Genomic DNA, 22,197 nt, shown 5'->3' with positions numbered 1-22,197 from the left:
TGGCCAAGCAAGGTGATTTTAGGTTATCAGCACTTTGTTACTTACACTCCCACACACCAAACAATCACCTTCTAAAAGCTGGTTCCATTAGTGTTCTGGGTGAATTTCATCCTGTATGTTAAAGCGCTATACCACAGTGCTTGACAGATGTTTCCTTACCACCTCTGAATTCCACTACAAGGTTTGCGTGGTTTTTTAAGATCATTTATGGTCACTGATCAAAAGAAACGGCTAATAGCCAAGTACACAGTACACAGTCCTGTGACAAATTTTATCTGATACAAAAAGGTCTTAAAGGTGAGAAGTAAATGTAATAAACATGCTCCAAGTTACACAACTCTGGGTGTTCGAAACCAGAACTAATTCAGTTATGCAGCAGATCTCACTTAAATTGATTCTACAGGTTAAAGGCAGACAATTACCTACACCCTGTTCGGCATATCCAGCAGTAACGACACTGTAACTACTGATTGACAGAGAAACACATTTATGTGCTAATGATTGTTGGTAACGAACAGGATAAACAAGCCACTGGAGAGATGACCCAGACCTGTTTTCAAGGAGACCTGTAATACTATGAACCAATTGCCAAATTCTGTTCTAACCTCTGGCAAGGATAAAAAAACCCAAACAAACAAAACCCCACACATTAATTTTGGCACAGACATCTGGATTCTGCCCCCCCCCCCCCCCCCCCGCCCCCATCATCATCAAGCTCTCACTGTATTTGCGGAAGACGGGTTAGTGATGTGGACATAGGTTGCAAAAACCAACATACTTATTTATGTATATAAAACACATGGATATTGGAAGAAGGAAATAAAATTAATTCATTTGGACTTAAATTCCTTCTCTCCCCTAATTACATGTTTACTTTCATCAGTAGGTCACAGAGGTTATTAATGTGTCAGAATGCACACTGTTTTATATAAATTGTCTTTGCCCCCAAAACAAGTACTTTGGTAAAAATTGTCCTTTCCAACTGACTTCGTTAAAGCATAGCTGATAACTTAATACAACTAGGGAAGATCAGCTAAAATCATATAACAAATGCTAAAATTGAACTCAGTCCAATATAAAATGGCCAGAATAAAAAAAAAAAAAAAAAATCATATAAATAGTCATATGTACACTTTGGTTACCAACTCTGCGGTTGACGGTACTACAGTGAGCTGTAACCTGACTCTCAGTGCAAGTCACCTGTCCAACTATTAAAAAGAAAAAAAAATAATTAAAAAAATCAGAATGCACCAAAAATAGTTAATGATCAGAATCATGCTGCTCTTCTCTAAACTGGAGAAGAGAATTTCAGCATCTCCCGGCTCGTCAGCCACACAGGCAATGGTGTCTCACACGTTCCAGCAGCAAGAAAACAGTTCAAAACTTCCTGCCTGCTGAAGGTTCTGGCTAGCACCATTTCTGTGCAAGTTAAGTATGCTGGCTTGGCACTGCCATCCAACGCCATATTTTTTGAGAGTAAAATCTTATTTGTAGTGTATAAATGTAGCATGAGCATTTGATTCCCAACATGCAGATGGGAAATACAAAATAATAATAATAATAAAAAAAAAAGTGCTACAGACATTCTAGAGCAAAGGCAGATGCAGAAGTTCAGATGAGTAAATGGGGTAGCCAAGAGGTGGGTCCGCAGCTTGCACAGTAAGGTTTCGCAGAAGAACGGGGTGTGCCTGGATGCTGTAGCGTTCTTCATCATCGTTTGTAGCGTACAGCAGCTCCCAGGACAGATTTGCCCACTGACCTCGGACAGCTTCGTCATTAAGTTTTCCCACTTGTACTAACAATTCCTGAAGAGTGAGGACTCGCCCAGTGTAAATTCCCTTTAAGAACAAACAGATAAAAACGTTCAGTACATTCTCTGAGAAGCTACACAAGCATTTTGCTTACAAAGTGCTGAATGAAGCTTTGGGGCTACATACTATGAATATCATCATTTAAAAATGGCAAAGCGTATAAACTAGTCTCCTCGGTTCAATTCTTCCGTCTAGGAAGATAGCCAGGAAATACTGCTGCATCTGAAGAACAATGCAGTGTGATTTTCAACAACAGTGATGTCAGCTCCTGTCTAGTACAAACATAAACTGGTTGCACAGCCTTCATGTTTTGGAATGCAATAAAAAAGATAAAAAGCAGTGGAAAAGAAACCCAAAGTTTGATCTTGCTTCCTAGTAATTTTATTTCTTACCATGTTCGGATCATGGCCCAGTGAAAAAAGGTATGGCTTTTCCTGAAGAACTGCTTGCTGCCACTCAAGATCTGATACCAGTCCAATGTACCAATCATTTTCATACTCTTCCAGATAGTTAACCAGCTCTTTGAAGTTCTCAACTGGACCCAGGCTTGCTTTGTCAACCATGAGTTTAAAAGTGTATCTGAAAGGTACAAAAAGCCGTACAGTAAGTAGTGCAGCAAAAGACAGGAGGAAGAAAGCCTCTTCAGGCTAGAAAAGGCAAGAAGGCACCATCAAATCAAGCACCAGCTTACGCAACTTTATAAGTTATCGCTTGTCAGCTGAGTCACTACAAGTTAGTACGGGTATGCTTTTAGCTCACCCAGATGTAAAACACATTAGCTTAAACATCTTTCATTCACCTCAAACACTGTTACCGCTGCCTGATAATGGCAAGTGCCAAACATCTAACTCCATCACAATTCTCTTAGATTATGGGGACAATGAAAATGGGTCGGTTTTTCCCCACTTAACACAGCGGATTTCCAGTGCTGGAGGCAGCTGCTGTGGGGAAGGGAAGAAGGAAGGAATCTCCGTATCACAGTCTTCGCTGCCTGGGCTTACAGGCAATATTTGTGTAGGAAGAAGCTACAAATATATTTAAATGATATGGTTTTAACATGAACTGCTCTTAGTGAAGTGATACTTACTCTCAAAGCACAGGACTCTATATCATTTTTATAGTCTGAGGGAGTATTTTTCTTTTACCTGAATGCTTTTAATGCAAGTTGGAATAGCTCCGGTTTGCTGGTTAGCCAGTCCAAACCAACAGACCATGGAATACCACCAGTGTATGCTCTGAACACATGGCTCGGGGCAGGCACGGTGTTATCCAGTCCAAACAGACCAAAACAACACGATAATACTCCATGAATGTATAAGTCTTTCAAAGCTTTATCTTTCATAAGGTCTTCAAGTAAATTGGAAGGCTTTTCTTTCAGATGAAAAAAGTCCAGTTGACTCAAAATGAAGTGGTACCATTCTTCTGGAAACCTCTGCCTCATTTCGTTGACTTTGGAAGTAGGCACCGGGGCTGTTCTCCATTCTTCAGGGATGCTCAATAGCTCTGAGTAACAGCAACTAAATTCAACCTGAGGTAGAACTTCTTGCTGTTTCCCTTTGTCTACAGCAGGAAGCCCAAGCACAACAGCCCTGTATAATTTATCTTCTGGTGACATTTCTTGTGGGACATCTTGGCTCTGTGTTTCTACAGATCCTGGAATAGAGAGATGTACTTTTGGTGTAGTTACCAGCTGCCCAAGTTCTTTTCTGTCTTTCATTCTGCCACTGGGTTCAAGATCAAAAATGTCACTATCATCAGTCCAGTCCTCGATTGTATCAACACTAAAGCTATCTTCCTCCCTGAGAGGCCTGGATCTTTCTACTGCACCGCTATGCTGATTTTCTGGAAATGATCCTTTTTTGTTCTTGTCAGCATTGCCTGGGCTTTCCAATGTTTTTGATTTTTTATAACAATACTGGACAAGCATCCATACAAGCACTTTAATGAAATCATCTTTCAGATGTTTTAAATTCTCATGAGAGTCAATTATTCCAGATAACACGTTTCTGGCATCGGAATACAGCCGCACAGGTAGAACAGTACAAGGAGTCAAAATGTGTCCAAAATGGTGATTAGGCGAGAGAATCTTTGTGTGCTCCTGATGTTCAAAGGCCATTTCAAAAATTTCATCAACTCTGTGAGCTTCAGCAGCATGACAGGATGTTTCCTGCAATTCTAGCCCCTAAAGCATAAATGAAAACAATCTGATTTTAGTCTTCTCCACTGCATATCCTTAAATGCTAGCAAGCCGTTTTCTTGCAACAAATTTTTTCTGAACAAATAAAGATACGTTCCATTGTCAATATTTCCAGGACTGAACCTACAAATCTAACTAAACATAACAGTAATAGCAAAGCACTCGCTACAATATTAGACACAAATCAATGTCTTACAAAAGATAAATCTTTGCCTCATACAGTTCGTATTAGCCAGCTTATTAAAGATGTTGTGTCACAAGCTAGACGATAAGAAAATTTCACATCTGCTAAGCATGTCAGTTGCAAGACTAGTTAATATAGCGATAACACTCACCTTAAAAAATTGACCGTACATCAGGTTAATTAGTTATACTGCTGAAATGTTATACAGCAAAATGTTTGCACGATTTCAAAACATTAATATGCCAGTCCTTAGCATGCTGTTACCTTAATGTTAACACCACAGTAAGTGAAGCCTTTTTCTAGCACCAATATCCACATCAGTCTATCCTGAAAACGGCACAAGTAATGTGATCCAGGTAGAGAGAGACCTAGACAAGAAAAAAAACCACAACAAAAACTATGGTATTACTGTGGTATTATATTGACAAGAATATTTTCTATGTGCCAACTGAGGAATTCAGCTGCAAACACAAAATACTTCTGCATCAACATGAAAATCAGTTAAAACTGGCTAACTAGTACCCCAGAATCTTAAAGAAACTAGCTGCAGAGCCAGATCTTGAAATTGTAGCGCTATCTTTGAAAAAGCTGTGGAAAACTGGGAAACCCTCACACAACTGCAGGACTACAATATTCATACTGGACCAGGGTTAAGCAACCCCACCCTCAATTCCCTTTGTAGAGACAACTTTCATGATTAAAAATCGTCTTTGGCTGCATTTCCAACCGCACAGTTCCCACTGATGTCACCTGGAGATCTAAAATTCTTGTGACTGATCTAAAATTCTTGTGAATACATTAAAGAATCATCATCTAGCACATGAGTATCTTAATGGCCTATTTGCTGTGGAATATGAAGTTTGTTATGGGACAAATGAAAATGTAGCTCAACAGGATTGTTTACCTACACTACCAGTTCCTAAACTGACTTGCCTGTATTCCAGAATGATTAGAAAATATCCCTTAGGATGTGAAATCCAGAGTGTAAATGATTCTGCTGAAGTGTCAGCTTACCAGTGACATAATAGCACACCCATTTTACAGATACATAAATAGAGGCAGAGCAAGAGCACATGCTCATCTTTAAACACTTGTGAATCAGTATCATACACACTGAACACTAACAGTAGATACAGTGGAAATCATCTGTAGTCGTTCTGAAATACCTCTCTGTGTGTGTGTATGTGGGGGGGGAACAAATCTGATCCCACTGTATTAAGTCTGACATCACCAAAAATACAGCCACACAAAATAAACTGGAATTTGAAAATCAAGTCTTGAACAACTTCAGATCACACATCAAGGTAACTAGTACTCAAAAATCCCACAATCCAGCTCCCACTATAAAAATTAGATGACACTTACGCCCCCCCCAAATGGTCCTTTTTCTCTCTTCTACCTATTTCAATAAAAAGTGCAACGCCAAACTTCCTAGCAACTGGTGGTTATACTCTATTTCTTTTCAGTTACAGGCTACTGTCAGCTTCTCCAATACGATGGTGCTGTTCTTAAGCATGACATTTGCTGCCAGTTTATGACCTGCTTCTGCTGTCACTCACATCCAAGTGACCACTCACTTGCACAGAGAATTTTCGTTTTAGAGTGTGGTAAGATGAAATCTGTGAAACCAACCATTAAGCTGTAGTTAAAATTTAAGTAACCTTTTCTATCCCACTGAGCAAATGAAGTGCATTTTCTTGCTAACATTTTGCGAAGATTTTAATTCTTTTCTTGCTAGCTGCTAAAGCTACTAGAACTCCTTTACACAGAAAAAAGTAAGGTTTTAATTTAAAATAGAGACACACAAAGTGGAACCTCTTCATTTTGAACTCATCTGAGAACACCAAATTTTTTTCTTGCTTGAAGACATTAATTCACAGATTTTCCCATTAAAGAGGAGACTCCCTCCCACCAAGACTAGTGTTTTAAATTATTTAATCCAAGGCATACATGCCACCACAGTCCTGATGGCAATGGGGAAAAATATATATATGTATAGATATAGAATAGCTATAACAAATATTTAACAGAGAGATATAAATATATATTATATAATATAAATATATCTATTTTATATATATAAAACATACATAGGCTGATGGTAGACAAACTGAAGTACCTCTCTTTAGAAGAAAAAAGCTTCCTAGTTTTGTTTTTTTAATACCTCTCTTTACACCAGTACTAAAAGCGCAGGAAATGTATCCTAGTAAAGCACTTGCATATAGTCTTCATAAAAGTGTGATTAAGGTTAACTTCCACTGTCTTCAAATATTAGTCCATTTTTTCTATTCATGAGCTATATTCTAAGAGACTTATGTAAATATTTGGCTCTTGTCTAAGGGCAACGATCTTTTGATTATTTAGGTTACACAAAGACCGTTTCTCAAGAAAATGAGCTTGCAATTTTAACAGTTATTCTGTCTCCAGCTGGGAAAAAGACTTGGCATTTCTTCACCTCTGCTTATATAATTCTGCGAAATACCCACTGTGATATCTTTCACAGGCTTTAGGAGCGCAAGTCCTGTTAGAACCCCACCCTAACTGCCTGCACAAGATATAACAGTAAGTCCTAACCAGCTGGTTCTGTTCTCAACTGTTTACTGCTAGTTAGGCTACATCAGGTATTTTACAAACATCCAGTCTGTATTCACCATACCTAATGAACATAGCCAAATCAGCAAAGTCACCTTCTTGACCCTGAGTAACAGGATAGATGCAGAGAAAGACAAATCCATACACAACCACAAAGAGCAGTTTGACGCAACTCCTCTCCACTGACTGTCATGAGAACTCAATTTATTGCCTCCAATTAGGTGGGATGAATGTGTACCATCCTTTTTTGTTCAGTGTAAAAAGATGAGGACTGATACCGTTTCATCACCATTTAGTTTGTCCTTATTTTAAAGATAACAAACCAGAATTATTTTTTACAAGAATGTAACAAGTAGAGATGTATGAAAAGGTTAAAAGTAATCACTTTTTCCTCAATTGAACAATCTCTGAATATCAGATTTAACCTATGCTGTGAAATGTGGCTTAAATCAGATGCTATGATTCTCCTGTTCTCCAGGAAAATCATGTTTCCTAAAATATTTAGCTACATTCCTTCACAGTGTTGCTAGAGTACCTACCTAGGCTACCGGCTGCTAGTGCAGACTGCAGAGCAACAGCCAGACTTGGAACCATCTGCTGGTAGTACACGGTATCAGAGCAAACACACGCTGTAGCGCCCACAGGTCCTGGCCAGCTTCGGATAGGCCTAGGAAACCCAATCAAAAATACTGGCAGCGTGAAGAGCGGCAGCAAGGGAGAAGAAAGGAGCGCAGAGATAGCAACGAAGGTCAGCAGGATTGGGAAGAAAACGACATTGAGTGTGATTAAGGTGGCGGTAGATTTACGACGTTGTTTCTTCTCTGTCCACGATGTTAACAGAATAGCTATGGCAAACTGCAACTTTGAGACAAACTGAAGCAGTCGATCCCGTAGGATACCAACCTGCAAGATACATACAACAAGCATGATTTGTAACCTGTATCCTATCATATTCAGCACTGCCAAAGCTGCCTTATCTACAATAATTAAAAAAAAAAAAAAAAAAAAAAGAAGTGTGATTATCATTGACTGGTATTATAGTGTATATCTTAGTACACAGTTTTTTAGCTTCTATTTGCTAGGTCCTGGACTCTGTAATTCTCTAACAGGGGAGGGCAAGGAAACAAAGACTTTAAGTGACAAATATCTGCTTAAATTTACATTATGACAATTACCAGCAAGAGTCTGATTCCTGTATCAAGGCTCCTGTTCCACCAAAGGTCTGGATTAAACACCAGCATTTGTGCTATTGACACAAGCACTATGTCCAGTAGGGCATTTTCTGTATTCTGCCAGACCTAAAACAGAAATATGTTAGACATATATTTAAAAATTTATTTATCTATCTCCGCTTTCATGACCTGGAATATTTCTTCCAAGTCACCTTACTACTGAAATCATGTAGAAGAGAATTTCTTAGGCTAACGTATTTAAAATTCAAATTACCATCCTAAATATTCTTGTGAATCCAATGCAAACAGACACAGAATGAAGATTTTGTAGCGAACGGTCTAGTGACAGGAATGCTATCATAGCAAACGGAGACACTGTAATTGAAATAAAAGAATCATTGATTTGCTTTTGAAAACATACTTAAAGTCTACAGAGGTAAGCAGTCTTATTGCAGAATGGAAATCTTGACATAAAAATAGAACTCTTCCCCTCATTATTACAAACTCCTCCTTATATTACACTTCCAGGATATCAAACAGCATATTTGCACTAATGGCCCAAGATGGCAAACATTTATGTCGATGCTTAGTTGTTACTTGTTATTACTTTTTTTTTGTTTCTTTGTTTCCCCAAGAGTAATGGGAATACTCAAATAAGTAAAAATAAACACGGGAATAGTACTCATCAACCCACTTCCCCAAACTGATGCTTCTTTATAAAATTAAATAGTTTAGATCAAATTTTGGTTTCCCCAAAGTAGATACATTTGTCCCTAACCTACCAGAAAGGAGACTGTTCCCTTTACTAGCAAGTTCTAAGAACCAAATACTTAGTCAGCTTGAAGACTCTCAACTCACTTTTGTTTCCGAGTACCTTTTAAAAACCTACAAGAGCCATTTTCTCAAAAGTGAGTACTGATGTTGTAACTAAAATCCTTTAAAAGGCCTTCCTTTCTGAGCTGGACTTTTTAAAAGCTCAACTTTTTAGGTTTACCTCTAAAAAAGAAATAAAAAAAAATCACTCATCACTCCCAAATATTCTGAACCAGTAATTTTGACCTCAATGCACAATTTAGAAAAACATCAACAAATATTTCCAGCTATTTGTTTTTTCTTAGTTCATTGACAGAATCTTGCACATACAGTAATTCTAGTGTTGTTTCAATCTTCCTACAAGCATCATCTAACAAACAACAGACAGTGCGTATTCCTACCTAGTGTTAGTAAAATCCTCCTGACAACACCAACTTTCATTAGCCTTCTTTGCTTCTCCATGAACACAGTCACAGTCCTGACATCCTTTGGATAAAAGGGGTTTCGGAAGACTCCAAACAAGTACACTCTCTGAATCTCTCTAAGAATCCACATAATTATAAGTAAAATGATCAGAATGTAACTTGCTATAGCCTGAGGACTGGCTTTGGAAAATGATGAAAAGCCTGCAAAGTGATGCAGCAGGCTAGCTTCTATGAGAGCAAATGTCAACACAGTCAAATAAAAAATAAATTCCCTCCACCCAAATTGTATTCTAAGACCTCTGTGCATATTTTTGGATTTGCTGGAGGCTAAATGGCAGATCATGGTGTGTTTGAAGGCAAAACCAATCTCGCTTAGGTTAAGACTCAGTATGAACCCAAATCCAGTCATGAAGAGGATCACACCAAGAGTGCTGGGAATGAAATACGATGCTATTGCTGTTCCAGCAGAAATGAGAAACATTACTAATAACCTGTGAAGGAGAAAATAAAAAAGATTTGCTTGAAAAGAAAAAGGTTATAAACAATATTGATGTATTTTACAATTATATAAACAACATTTACTTTGTGTTACTTGACACAGGTGAACCTCCTAGTCCAAACTCCAACAGCTGTTCCATTCCCCATAGAAAAAGTGCGTCAAGTGGGGGCAGAATTCCCATTGCCCATAAGAACGGCAGAAAAAGAAATATGATGTGCAAAATCTGGTTTGTCTGTTCTAGAATGGCTGTGTTGACAGCAAACCTGGATAAAAGAAGAAATGTATTTGACTTCTGTGAAGGAAAAGATAACTGATGTGTGGGAAGACTTTTTGTTTAACTACTACAGCAAATCCAGAAGTATAAACACTACACATTCAATCTACAAAACCTCAACCTGATATCTTTTAAAAGGAAAAATAATGACATAAATTTATGCTTGGGGCAGTAATACACTAATTAGAACATCAGACTACAGGCTAATTTTTCATTCAAAAGATTTGAAGCCTTCAGATTATGCAGATGAATCACGTGATGCAAGTATCTTAAATTGTTTTGATACAGCTGTGATAATACACTCAAGAAATACTTATGCAAAAAGAAAGGTCCACAGGCTCTAAGACCTCAACCATTTAACAAAAAAAATGCTAAGTATTTTTGCAGAATTACAAAAGCAAAACTTTATGCAAATCCAAGAACCAAGATGTAAGCCTTAACACTGAAAGAACTGACATGTTGCCCGTACACCAAGAGATAAACTCTCTTTAGGAATATAAAATGTTATTTTCTACATAAAAGTATTAAAATCTTTCTGTAAAAATACAGAGATCAGCATTAAAAATCTGCATAAATTCTAAGCCACACGTAGTTCACCAACTAGCTAATTAAGTTAAAGGTAGACTGCTAAGATACTTGGTTTCTCTCTACTTCTTACTAAATAAGTTAAGTAAGCTTCAAAGGAATTTTGTCAGGAATTTAAAGAATGTCTGAATTTTCTCCTCAGGAAATTCGATAGAAGAATTTGGGGTCCAAGACCATGAGTATAATTTTCATATCCTAATTGAAGAGGCAACTAGGGTAAATCATTAACAAAGACATTTCCAAGTGCAAAACTAGTAAAATCAAACTTTTTTTTTTTTTTAAAGCATTTGAAGTACCCCAACCATAAAATACGTACACGTGACAAAGTGATATAAACATCACCTGACAGGAAGAAAGAATACATAAAGTAAATTTAAAAGCCTCTTGCTTTAAGAGATTCTATAAATACTTTATCTAAGACTCTCGTATGAAAGTGGAAATATAAAAGTCTCCTATTTGTAGACTGACATAGTTCTTTTGTAACACAAAAGCATTTAAAAATCTGAGTTCAAAACAAAGATATAGCAACGTTCACATTTGCTTATCCACTCATTAAAACCAAATTTATGGTCCTTTTTTGCCTGTAATTTATAACGCTCTGCAATCACTTTGCAGAGACTGAAACAGAAAATATTCCAGGATGAAATCTGGATATAAATCCAGTGCTCCTGAAGTTTGCAGTGTTTAGATCTATGGTTCCAGATCAGGAACATGTTTTTTGAAAACATACCCTTTAACAGGATGTTGGTGCAAATGCCCTTGTACAAAAATACTGAAATTGACACTAGAAGATAACTTTAGCTGTCCCTTACTTAGAAACTGCTCTTCCTAATTTACATAGAATGCTATAAAAATTTAACAACCTTTTATGCACAGCATAGAGCATCAATTTTTACCATATAGTCTTCTAGCTTCTTTCTTTGGAGTTCCTACACTTGATTAAAATCTCAAAATAAATTTTCCTCAGAACAATTTCATGTTTCTCATAAAAAATATACAGAATAACCATTACTTTTATTAGCTAAATGCCGTATTAGGTTTACCTGTGTGCAAGATCCACTGCAATAAAGACAAAAATATAGAAAGGCCTCATCAGAGCAGTGATTTCATAAGTATCCAGTGCTTGGAAAGCAGCTGTTTCGGTAGCTGTATTTATGATTAATGAATACTCTCCTATACATATAGTCACCCATCCAAATACAAAGATCATAACAGTTCCTCCAATGTTGTTATACAGCAAGGTTATTCTGTTTGGCAGCAAATACCAAGTTCCCAACCCACACAATACCCCTGCCAGAAGGGAATGAAATACAGTGTTGATTATATACTTCTTGCCAGGAATAATAAATTTTACTGTCTCTGAACCTACACAGCTGGAAAATTCAAACTCATCTTCATCTGTTAGGGTATTCTGAATTTGCATTCTTTCTACTCTCACTGTTTTCTGTTTTGCATATAGATTCGTCATCTGAAGAATAAGTGCAGTAACAAACATCAGTCCTCCCGAAAGTGCTGCAGTATAATAGTCTTTCATAATGCCCAATTGGTACAAAAGTGTTCCTACTCCTCCCAAAACCCATGGTGTCAAGAAAAGAATAATCTGATTCACGTATATATACGGAGGGGCACAATAGCCTAATTTAAACCGGGGACCTCCCAGCACAGTCTGTGGAAAGCGCTTCAAGAAGAACTCCTGTTTGTAATCATTCAGCAGAGGTACATCTGGACCCATTCTTATTATTCAGGAATGCCGGATGAATATCATTTTTCCTTTAAGAGAACAGAAAGAAAAAGACGGAAACATTACTGAACCTGGAACTCAGAACTTAACCAGGGAATTCTTTTGTCCTATTTTCGTTTACCAAGTTATGTTGGAATTCTGACATGTTACTGTAGGTAGACATCATCCTAAAGCACCCACAGAATCTGCTAGAATACAACTACTAAGCAAACACCTAAAATGGAAAAAGACTATCTATTTTAAAACAAAACACACGTTCATGATCTGAAGCTTTAGGCAACAAAATCTCTTCTTGGGAGATGATAAAACCAACTCATCTCCACACCAGAACACCTTCCTAACACTGAATTTTTTTTCCATCCGGTCTGATTCCAATCACATCTTGCCACAGACCTCTAATTCCAATTAAACCTGTTAAGGATCTCCATATACAAACAGAATAGTCAGTGATTTCAGTGAATAGCCACATAAGTGCAAGGATACAGGGACACCGAGGTCCCTATAAAAATCAAAGCCTTATGAAATAAACTGTAAAAAAATTAGTAGAAGCTTTAAAAATTGTTTTCCACATCAGTATTTTTACTGTCCTCCCTACACAGCCTAGTTGCAGAACAGGATCTCACTGTACTAAGCACTACACAAGACATAAAATAAACAGTTCACTTTCTGCTTCCTAAAACATATGAAATAAAAAAATAAACACAATACTTGTGAGCTGTAGTGGAATCAGCATATATTCTTCTGTATGTCAATGGAGAAAGCTGAAAAAAGGAAAAGATACCTGTGAACATTTACAATGAATCATCAAATAGAAATCAGATATGAATACTCATTTAGAGAGGATCAGGCAATGTAGAAATAATGAATGTAAGATGGTAACTATGATATTCAAATATAATTTTATGCTACTAGTCACGAAAGCAAGAACCCATGAATGACAGGTAGAAAAACTCAAGCGAAGAAATAGCGTGAAAAACAGCACAAAACCACAGTGCCAAATCACTTCATTGATAATAATTCTAAAAAGAGAGATATTGTTGTGCATTAGGAGATGTGCAAGTACTGAAATTCTGACTTTCTTCTACTAGACCTGTATGATCTGATGAATACCTACTAGCCATCATTGCTGATACAGTAAAAATGAAACACTCAGCTGCCGTGGAGCTTCCAAACTACTGTGATCTCTTCTTTCTACAATACCAAGCGCTTTTAGGTGCTTCTGAGAACAAGTTACTCCTCACATCTAAACAGGTATCAGTCACTTGACTGTAGGGAGATACTGGTCATCACTGGACTAAGTTAGAAACAGTGCAAATGAGAGAGATTAAAAGCCACTCATATGCATTATCATGATTGCAAATTTGTGTTCCATGTCCATTAAGTCAAAAGACTCCACAACAAAAAGCAGGACCGCACAGGCTCTGTAACTATTCTCCATGTAGGCTGTGGATTTTTTTTTTCTTTTTTTGAACATGGAATATTGAAAACATAACAGGTTTTTGGTCATAATATTTCAAGCAATTTAAAGTTTCTTAAGGGAAGACGAAGGCAGCAGTCAGTCTTAATGGAAAAGACACATGTTGACAATGGAGAGGGGAATTCATTGCAGTCAGCTCAGGAATTTGAAAATCTAACAGGGACACACCCAACTAAAAACAAATTTCAAATGTAATAATAATAATTAAAAAAATCACAATTCAGCCAATCTTGTTTAGCAAAAGAAACACTGTTTAGAGGGGTACATAGGTGTGAAACTAAGTTGCTGTGAAAGTTACATGCAGTAGAAGATTCATGTGCACGTAAATGATAGAAGCTGTTTTAAAAGAAACATAGAACCAAAAGGTGCATAGTTTTCCTTGAAAAACAGTTTTCTGGCAGCTGTGTTTTTCTGCTCTAAGAAGGGCTATTTTTGTTTCAAGTTCCAGTCTGCATTTGTGTTTGTTAATTTATATTGCTAACAAAATGTTAACAAAACATTCCTCTTACAGTTTCTGTGTAAACAATAGACATCTTTGTGTGAGACATAAAAATCTGCGCACATAAACAATATAGGTCTACTTGGCTAAACTCCAAAATGAGCCGTAAAAAGGTGTGAATGTATTTATAAACGAAAATACCAAGACTGAAGCTCATGAACTACGGAAACCATACCCTTGACTATCCTGGCTTTCAAATAGCCAGGTAGCACATTAAGACTTCAAAGAGGCACTCATGCATGTCTCGTTATTTCTGTGCAAAGCCCTAGCAACAAGAGTCCACACATTAGTGAGTGTTTACAGGACCTGGCTTCAATATGCATTCCTAACATACAGGCCTGGCCTGACTTTGCCAACTTGCCTGGTTACCCTAACAATCTGCACAACAGTTTGTCATCACCAGCAGGGATCCATGCGACTTAGATACTATCATAACAATGATGGTAAAAGGACTTTAACACCATAAAGTCATTTAACATACTCCCGTCCCCTTTCCCCCTGCCAGCATTCTATGTCCTTGTTACAAAAGGAAACAAACCAAATCTTGTTCAAATTCAGGCAGAAACTCATTGGAGGGCATGAATTCCTGTCTAAACAAACATCATCCTTCACATCCACTGAAGGTGGATCAGCTCAGCGCGGTTTGGTTTTATTTCAAGCAGATTACAGAAGAACACGTGTGCAGTTCTCAACCGCCTAAGCTGCTGAAGCCCATAAGGCTTAAAAATACTCACCTCAGTGGTCTTCGAGGTCTTTTCACGTGAGACTAAGCAACAGTCATAAACCACCTGCTAGCACAGGAGGGAGGAACGCCAGCACGGGGGGGGGGGGGGGGCTGCGGACAGCCCCTCTCCAGGCAAACCCAGACGCACCCCGTGCCCACCTGTGTGCCCGGACACCGGCCCCTCTACTCCACGGTTAAAGGTTCAGCTGTGCTGCAGGCCGGCTTCTAACCCAGGAGCCAGACGGAGCAGGCTGGGGGCCTCTCAACAGCGTCGGTGCCATCCCCCCGTGAGACGGGGGACGAAGTGTTTTAGGCCGACGTGCTCCAGTTACGGGCGAGCATCCCGGGACGGCTTTGGGAAGGGCTGCACACCACCTTCTTCCCGAGACACCTCCGCACCTGACCAGACGGGCTCCCACCAGAGCCACCACACTTTCTACTCGGCCACCTCGCCCACCGATCTTCCGCAGGAACAGAAATAACCAACCAAGCGACCAAAAATAAAGCCTCTGCTGCTTTTAACTCCGGAGGGAAAGGGGTGCCAGGGAGCCAGCGGGCCCGCCGAGGCACGGCCGGTGGGCAAACCCAGGGGAGGGCAGCGCCAGTCAGGCAGAGCCGGGCGGGACGCGCTGCCTCCCGCCACCGGCCCCGCACCGCCGCCTCCCCGCTTCGGGGAGGCCCTGGCGCCTGTGCCGGCTCCAGTGAAGGGCCCCGCGGCCCCCGGGCTGCTGCCGCCCGCGGGGGAAGCGGGCAGGTGGGTGTCCGCACCCCTGCGGCGAACGGCCGGGGCCGGCGAGAGGCAGCCGCGGTAAAGAGCCTCTGCGAGGCGGGCACCTACCTCTGGCCCGGACTCGGAGCAGGTCAGGGGCTTTGCGGGGCGGGGGGAGAAGGGGAATAGGGCTGAGCCTGCGGCGGGAGGAGGAGGGCGGATGGCGGGGCGCTCCCCCCCCCCCCCCCCCGGCTCTCCTGAGGGAGTGCGAACGGCGCAGACTGCGGCCGGGCGCTCCTCCCCGCCGGCGGTGCCCCTCCGCCCCTGCTGCTGCTGCTGAGGACGGCGGGGAGGGGGAAGGCGGAGGCGGTGGCTAACGGCGGCGGTGAGGCCCGGCCTCGCCGCGGCGGCCCCCTCCCCTTCCCGCCTCCTCTTCCCTCCCCTCGGCCACCGCCGCCATTTTGCCCGCCTGAGGCAGGAGCGGCGGCCAGGCGCCGCGGGGGTCCGCGCTGCCTGCGGGAAATGGCCCCGGCCCGCGGGCTGGTGGCGGGGGGGCGGCTGCTCCGGGCGTCCTTTTGGCGCAGTCGGCACAAGAGCTGCGAGCGGCGGGGAAGGCGAGGGGCTGACCGCCTTCCCGCTGCCCTGCGGCGGGGCTGGCCCCCACGGCGGGTTGGTGCCCCGGGCCCGGCGGCCCCCCGCCGCCCTGCCCGCCCGCGCCTCCCTCAGCAGCACGGCGTTTTCCAGCTGCACTTTCCTCATGTAGCCGTCGTCCTTCTGTTGGAAAATGAGGCGTGAGGCTGCCTGCCAGCAGCTTCCCGAAGGGAAGGAAAAAAGAAGGGTGAAGGAACTCCATCAGCCCGCAGAGGGGCTGCGGCAAGGCGGGCGGGGGCTACCTGTGGCCGCCGTCGCCAGCCGGGCCTTGTGCCTCCCGGGGCTCCTCTGGCTGCATCAGTCCGTGTCCCCCGTCCAGGAGCGCAGCTTTTCGAGGCAGGTTCTTCTTTAGCTGATGAATGTGTCACCCTGATGACTTTGGTTTCCTCAGGTTTCTTTCTGTCCCTCTGAGAGCTGGCATGGGAATGTCAAGAGGCTGGTTTTTCATCGCTTTTTGGTCGTTTTCATAATCTTCCCACGTTAAAAGTGCAAACCCAACCAAATTAGTCTGTTTCTTTAATTATTACAACATCCTAGTATTATATTAAAACAATAGCACAAATACTCAATCCACAGCATTGTGACATGACATTAAAATACTCTTAGAAGTTGCCTTACTCTTGACTGTTAATGGTCTTTCTCTGTTCATGTTTAAGTAATTCAAGATAAGAACACTGGTCCTAGCCTCAGGTAGAGGCAAATGCAGTTTTCTTTTAGGTTAAATAAACTTGAGCATTCACTGGCAAATTGAAATATAAATCCAAATACTGCAATGCTACTTACCACTTCAAATTACACCCATTACACATCGACAATATTTAATAGTGAGCATTTATATCTAATAATTCTGAAATTTACAATTCACTGTATTCATTAGAACACCAGGTCATGCATACGTCTACCTTAATATCTATGTTATAACAATCACCATATAAATTCTTTCAAACAGTTATTTTGATCTGAATCCCTAATAAAATTTGACACACTGGCATATGCTTGGAATTTTAGATACACTAAAAGAATTACTGTAATCAATTCTTACCAGAAGCATCAGAGCCTTTTTGTAGGTCTGTTAATCTTTATTCTTCAGGGATAATAAAAAGGCAGGTAGTTCGGGGTATCCAGTGTAAAACCTTGGAAATGCTATGAAGAAAAGTGCTCATTTCCCTTTACTGAGTTTCTTTTGAATGAAGTTCAATGGCACAAATAATGGTAGAGTCCAGCCTGCTGGAAGACAAATACAGCTATCTCAAATAAACTGGTTTTTTTTCAGGATCCTTGACTTAAGATTTAGTCACCTTGTCCTTCAAATATATCTTTTGCAATCCTTAAAATTAAGTATTTATGTGTCTCGTAGATATTCCAAGGTAAATAGTATCTCTATAATTCACTAAGGGTCGGCAGCAGGTATTTACTTTTTGGTTGACAAGTTTCATCCTGTCCCAGTTTACCAATTCAGTTACAATTTTGTAAAGATGATGATTCTTTTCTGCAATATGTAAATCCTAAATAACAATTGCAGGGCAGAAGCAGATGTTAGCTTTATTTCTTTGCAAGCCCTGCTGCTTGTCTTTCAGAACTCAGAGAAGGCTTCTTGCCTGTCCTTGTTTCCTATGATTTCTCCCTTGCTCAAAAGAATAAATCGGAATTTCAGTCAGTGCAAAGTCCAAGCTATTTACTGGAGAAGGGAGCATACTAACTCATTTCTGTTAAGAGTTCTAAGAATTTTCTTGGTCATAGAAAATAAGATAAAACCTGCTGAAAGAGTAAACTCTTCTAGCTAAATTCTGCCAACCTCCAGCTGTCTTTTGCAGATTATCACACAATGTGTAAGAGCAAGCAAGTGAACAATCCCACTGAAATTAATAGGACTCCTCATCTGCTTAAAATTATGATACACATAAACTATTTGCAGACTTGGGACTTGGTTTTTGGCTTGCTTCTTTTTAGTTTGTGAAAGGGCTATTAGTCCTGACTCCCCAAATAATAATTTTGCATATTTCCATATTTTTAATGTTTACTTTGATGCATGATTCATTGGGGAATGATGCATGCAGGAGCAAATATTTTTTCTTACTGACCTTTCTCTTCTTTAAAGATAAACTGAAAAAGTGATTTCTCTTTTGGAATGCGTCTTTGTATACAGCTATAAGGGCAAGAGAAACAGATGCTTTCTTGCATTTACTGATTATTAAGGAAGACAGAGCTTGTAGGAAATTATTCTTTTAAAAAGAATTACTGCGAGGTAAAAAAAAAATTACTACTTTCAAATCAGAACATGGAAGTTAGTCATTCTCTTTTTCCTGATGCCCGAAGTTAATTATTGAGATCTCTGAGTTGGCATTCCCAAACAGAAGATGTCAGAGTGAAATCTGACTCCTCATTTTACTCAGTCTTTTTGTTCTGCATCCCATAGGGGACCCATCTTGTGTTCCTGTGTGCAGCTTTCTGGAAAGCTGTGTATGCTGGATGTGTGTTGTCCATGACTGCTTTTCTATGGCTCCCTTGGAAGTAATGCCTTTCGACAATATGGCCTTAGGCTGGCAGAAAAAACATGCTAGAGAGCTTGCTTCTTTCTGCATGACATTATCCCTTTTAAATAAACTTTACAAAAAAGTACTCCATTCTTACATGTGAAAGATACCTATGTTTTCCTGAAGGCAAAGGCTTCGATGACAGTTTGGAGCTACCCTCGGTGTTCAAGGGTAACAGTCATCTATGTCATGGGTTTTATCAGGTGAAGTATCAATTCCCATTCAGCAACCCTTCCTGTATGGCAGTGTCGTGGTTTAGCCCCAGCCAGCAACTAAGCACCACACAGCCGCTCGCTCACTCCCCCTACCCCGATGGGATGGGGGAGAGAATCGGAGGAGTAAGAGTGAGAAACACTCCTGGGTTGAGATAAGAACAGTTTAATAATTGAAATAAAGTAAAATAGTAATGCTAATAGTAACAGTATAATAATGATACTAATAATAATGATACACAAAGCAAGTGATGCACAATGCAATTGCTCACCACCCGCCGACCGATACCCAGACAGTTCCCGAGCAGCGATCGCTGCTCCCTGGCCCCCCCCCCCCCCCCCCCCCCCCAGTTTCTATACTGAGCATGACGTCATATGGTATGGAATAGCCCTTTGGGCAGTTTGGATCAACTATTCTGGCTGTGCCCCCTCCCAGTTTCTTGTGCGCCTGGCAGAGCATGGGAAGCTGAAAAAGTCCTTGACTAGCACAAGCAGTACTCAGCAACAACTAAAAACATCAGCGTGTTATCAACATTCTTCTCCTACTAAATCCAAAACACAGCACTATGCCTGCTGCTAGGAAGAAAACTAACTCTATCCCAGCTGAAACCAGGACAGGCAGCTAAGCATATGCTTCAAGTAATTTCAGAATTGATATCTAGCTATTTATTACGACATTAAAACCATATAAAAGTATTTCTTATCAGTTTAGTTTTGTGTATAATGTAGTTGGATTTTATGAGAGCCATATTCTTCTAATATTGCTGCCAGTGAAGGACAAAACCATCTGTGAGTTTGCAGATGCCCTCATCTTTTAGTTTGTATAGGATATTCTTAAAATCAGGAACTGTGAGCTGAACTCTTTTTGTTGTTTAACAAAGCAAGATTTTCCTTTTTTTTTTTTTCCTGCTTGCAGTTAATGCTGAAAACATCTTGATTATGGAAGCTATCTAGTTAAATATTTTATGTTTTGGGAAAGATTCATTTGCCTTGGAAGTCTCTTTCAATTGCTGTATTTTGAGAATCTATCACTGATCTGAGGAGAAAGGGACAGAGAAAGAATTAGAATTTGCAAATTTGTGTACTACTAGAATTGTAAGTGACAACCCAGGATTGACTATGGATATTCTGCATCATTAGTTTGACAGGGTGTAACAGTCCTGTGGCCGTGCAGACTTCACAGTTGTCATTTATACCACAGACCATGGCCACACAGATGTGGTTATAAATGGAGACAGGTCATGTGCAAGACACTCCACTCCAGCAACACACAACCTTTTACTGCTTGAGCTTAAGGACAATTTGTAGCTGCCATAGCAGTATTAAAGTTTGTATCACCTACATGCAAGGCAGCGTATCCTATGTCCTTGAGCACTCACCCAGTTAAGAATGGTCATATTTACATGTGCTAGTTGTTAAAGACTAGGTTCAGATCTCCACCATCAGGCATTCCAAATTTGCAACGCCTTAGAAAAATATTCTTGACCCAAAAATTAATTCAGAGATCTAAGTGAGACATTTGGGCCTTGTGCAAGATCGGGAACAGAGTGAAGTAGGTGTCTCTGGTTTGGTGCTCACTAAGTGGAGGGCTGCCGACGTTAGCCATTGGGAAAACACTCCAGGAGCAGGTCTGAGCTGCTGTCTTAGTGCATCTGATTCCCGGTTGTGCATAACGTGCCTCGATCCACTTGGAGCAGTGATGCCCCTGGCAGAGCCAGTACCTGCTTAAGAAGGACTAAGAGGCAGTGGTATGGTGCCAGGAACTGCCTTTTGCAGAGTAGGTAAGTAGGCTAGTGGCTGCCCGCCCCAAGAGGAAGGAGGCCAAGGACCTTCTTAGCCTGAAAGGGTCCAGCTCACTGTGCTACTCCATAAAAGATATCCTAACTGTGAGGCTACAGACAAGACTATGGAAGAGCCATTATCTGCTATTCTAGTAAAATCAGACTAGAGAGGGAGCCTGATCCCGTCACACAAGGACAAGCATTTCCCTTGTGTGCCTGACTTAAAGTATTAATTAGTCCTTACCTGTTGCTTCTAATTATGTTTTCAGAAAAGCAGACCAGCAAGGGCAGATCTCAATGTGAAGATTCTCATGTGAAATTCCCACAATATTGAGGAGTTCAGCTATGGTGTCTTGGTATGCACCAGAATCATCGCTTGTTCCTACAGCATTACAGGCAATTAGGTCTGCTGATTAATCTCCCACATGGAGAAGAGATTCACTGCCAGCCATCAAAATGCTTCCCAGGAGCAGAGCTGGCCCTTCAGAGCTTTTTTGGGTGGCAGTATCGAACAGTATGTTTAGACAGTAGAGGAACATTTTGGGTGAACTGGTTGCTCTTGGGAAGAGCTTGTGAGCATGCCTCTGTTTAAGCCTGTCCAGGTCTGTCCTAAGTAGTAAAACAATATATATATAGACACAGATGGTAAAGTACTGTTCTGTGCTGGTGCTCAGCACACTGCAATGCTGTTAATTAAGCTTTGTTAGTTTGATGTCCAGTTTTTCTGACATGGGTTTTGATCTAGTCTTGCAGAATTCTAAAACTCTGCCTTTTTTCTTTGTGCATGCAAGTACATTTAAAAAGGATTTTCATAATTTCTTTGTGTCCAGCTTCTCTAATAAGGTTGGACAGATTCTCACAGTTTCTGTTGCTAATATGATTCCTGGCAAATAGAGCAGAAGGTTCAGGAGAACAAAAGAAACGATCTAATTTTAGTAATGGTGCAGACTGTGTCATTTTTCTCTCCCTTTTATCCTCCTACCCGTTCTGAATGTCAGAACCTCTCCCAGCACTGCCTCTTTTCAGTTTGAATTGAATTCTTGTTCTTCGTCAAGGACTGGGCATGATGAGTTTTTAGATACTCCTCTGAACAGAAGATGTAGTATTTGAGAGGCTTATCAGTGAAATTCTGACTTGTCACAGGTAATTTGCTAAGAATGAACCACTTCCAGTGAAGCTGTTTTTTGCAAATTAGAAAGCCTTATATCTGAAATTTCACTTAATATGTATGTCATATTTCTATTATCCATTTTAAATCTTAAATTGAAGTTTGAGTCTATTACAGGATAAAGACAATAAAGGAATTTAGTTTCTGAA

The 22,197-nt window shown here is 40.5% G+C and overlaps 1 protein-coding gene across 3 annotated transcripts; it reads right to left on the bottom strand.

The window, feature by feature from the left end:
* Positions 1-717: 717 nt before the first annotated feature.
* On the bottom strand, positions 718-15,880 carry PCNX4 (pecanex 4). 3 transcript variants are annotated; one of them, XM_075712555.1, is made up of 12 exons: positions 15,832-15,880; positions 13,002-13,054; positions 11,596-12,322; positions 9,777-9,956; positions 9,171-9,685; positions 8,231-8,331; positions 7,960-8,082; positions 7,324-7,687; positions 4,457-4,560; positions 2,957-3,993; positions 2,204-2,390; positions 718-1,838 (listed from the first exon to the last, which is right to left on the bottom strand). In XM_075712555.1, exons 3-12 carry the CDS (start codon positions 12,282-12,284, stop codon positions 1,587-1,589), a joined length of 3,552 nt encoding a protein of 1,183 aa, XP_075568670.1. In that variant the 5' UTR covers positions 12,285-12,322; positions 13,002-13,054; positions 15,832-15,880; the 3' UTR covers positions 718-1,586. The 3 variants fall into 3 exon arrangements, with proteins under 3 accessions (XP_075568670.1, XP_075568672.1, XP_075568671.1); XM_075712557.1 differs by having other exon boundaries at positions 9,171-9,310; XM_075712556.1 differs by lacking the exon at positions 15,832-15,880 and adding an exon at positions 15,004-15,039.
* Between the last annotated feature and the right edge of the window lie 6,317 nt (positions 15,881-22,197).

Source organism: Pelecanus crispus, chromosome 6, assembly GCF_030463565.1.
Source record: "Pelecanus crispus isolate bPelCri1 chromosome 6, bPelCri1.pri, whole genome shotgun sequence".
Taxonomy (NCBI): domain Eukaryota; kingdom Metazoa; phylum Chordata; class Aves; order Pelecaniformes; family Pelecanidae; genus Pelecanus; species Pelecanus crispus.
The sequence above is the reverse complement of the archived record's forward strand: the minus strand, read 5'-3'. Positions and strand labels throughout refer to the sequence as shown.

What these genes read in the sequence shown, in the direction of transcription:
- PCNX4 (XM_075712555.1), bottom strand. Translation starts at nt 12,284, where the DNA reads ATGGGTCCAGATGTACCTCTGCTGAATGATTACAAACAGGAGTTCTTC. An exon ending in ACTAGCAGCCGGTAGCCTAG is followed by an intron (nt 4,561 to 7,323) that starts GTAGGTACTCTA and finishes TTTCTTGTCTAG; the next exon opens with GTCTCTCTCTACCTGGATCA. An exon ending in TGGGCCATGATCCGAACATG is followed by an intron (nt 1,839 to 2,203) that starts GTAAGAAATAAA and finishes TTGTTCTTAAAG; the next exon opens with GGAATTTACACTGGGCGAGT.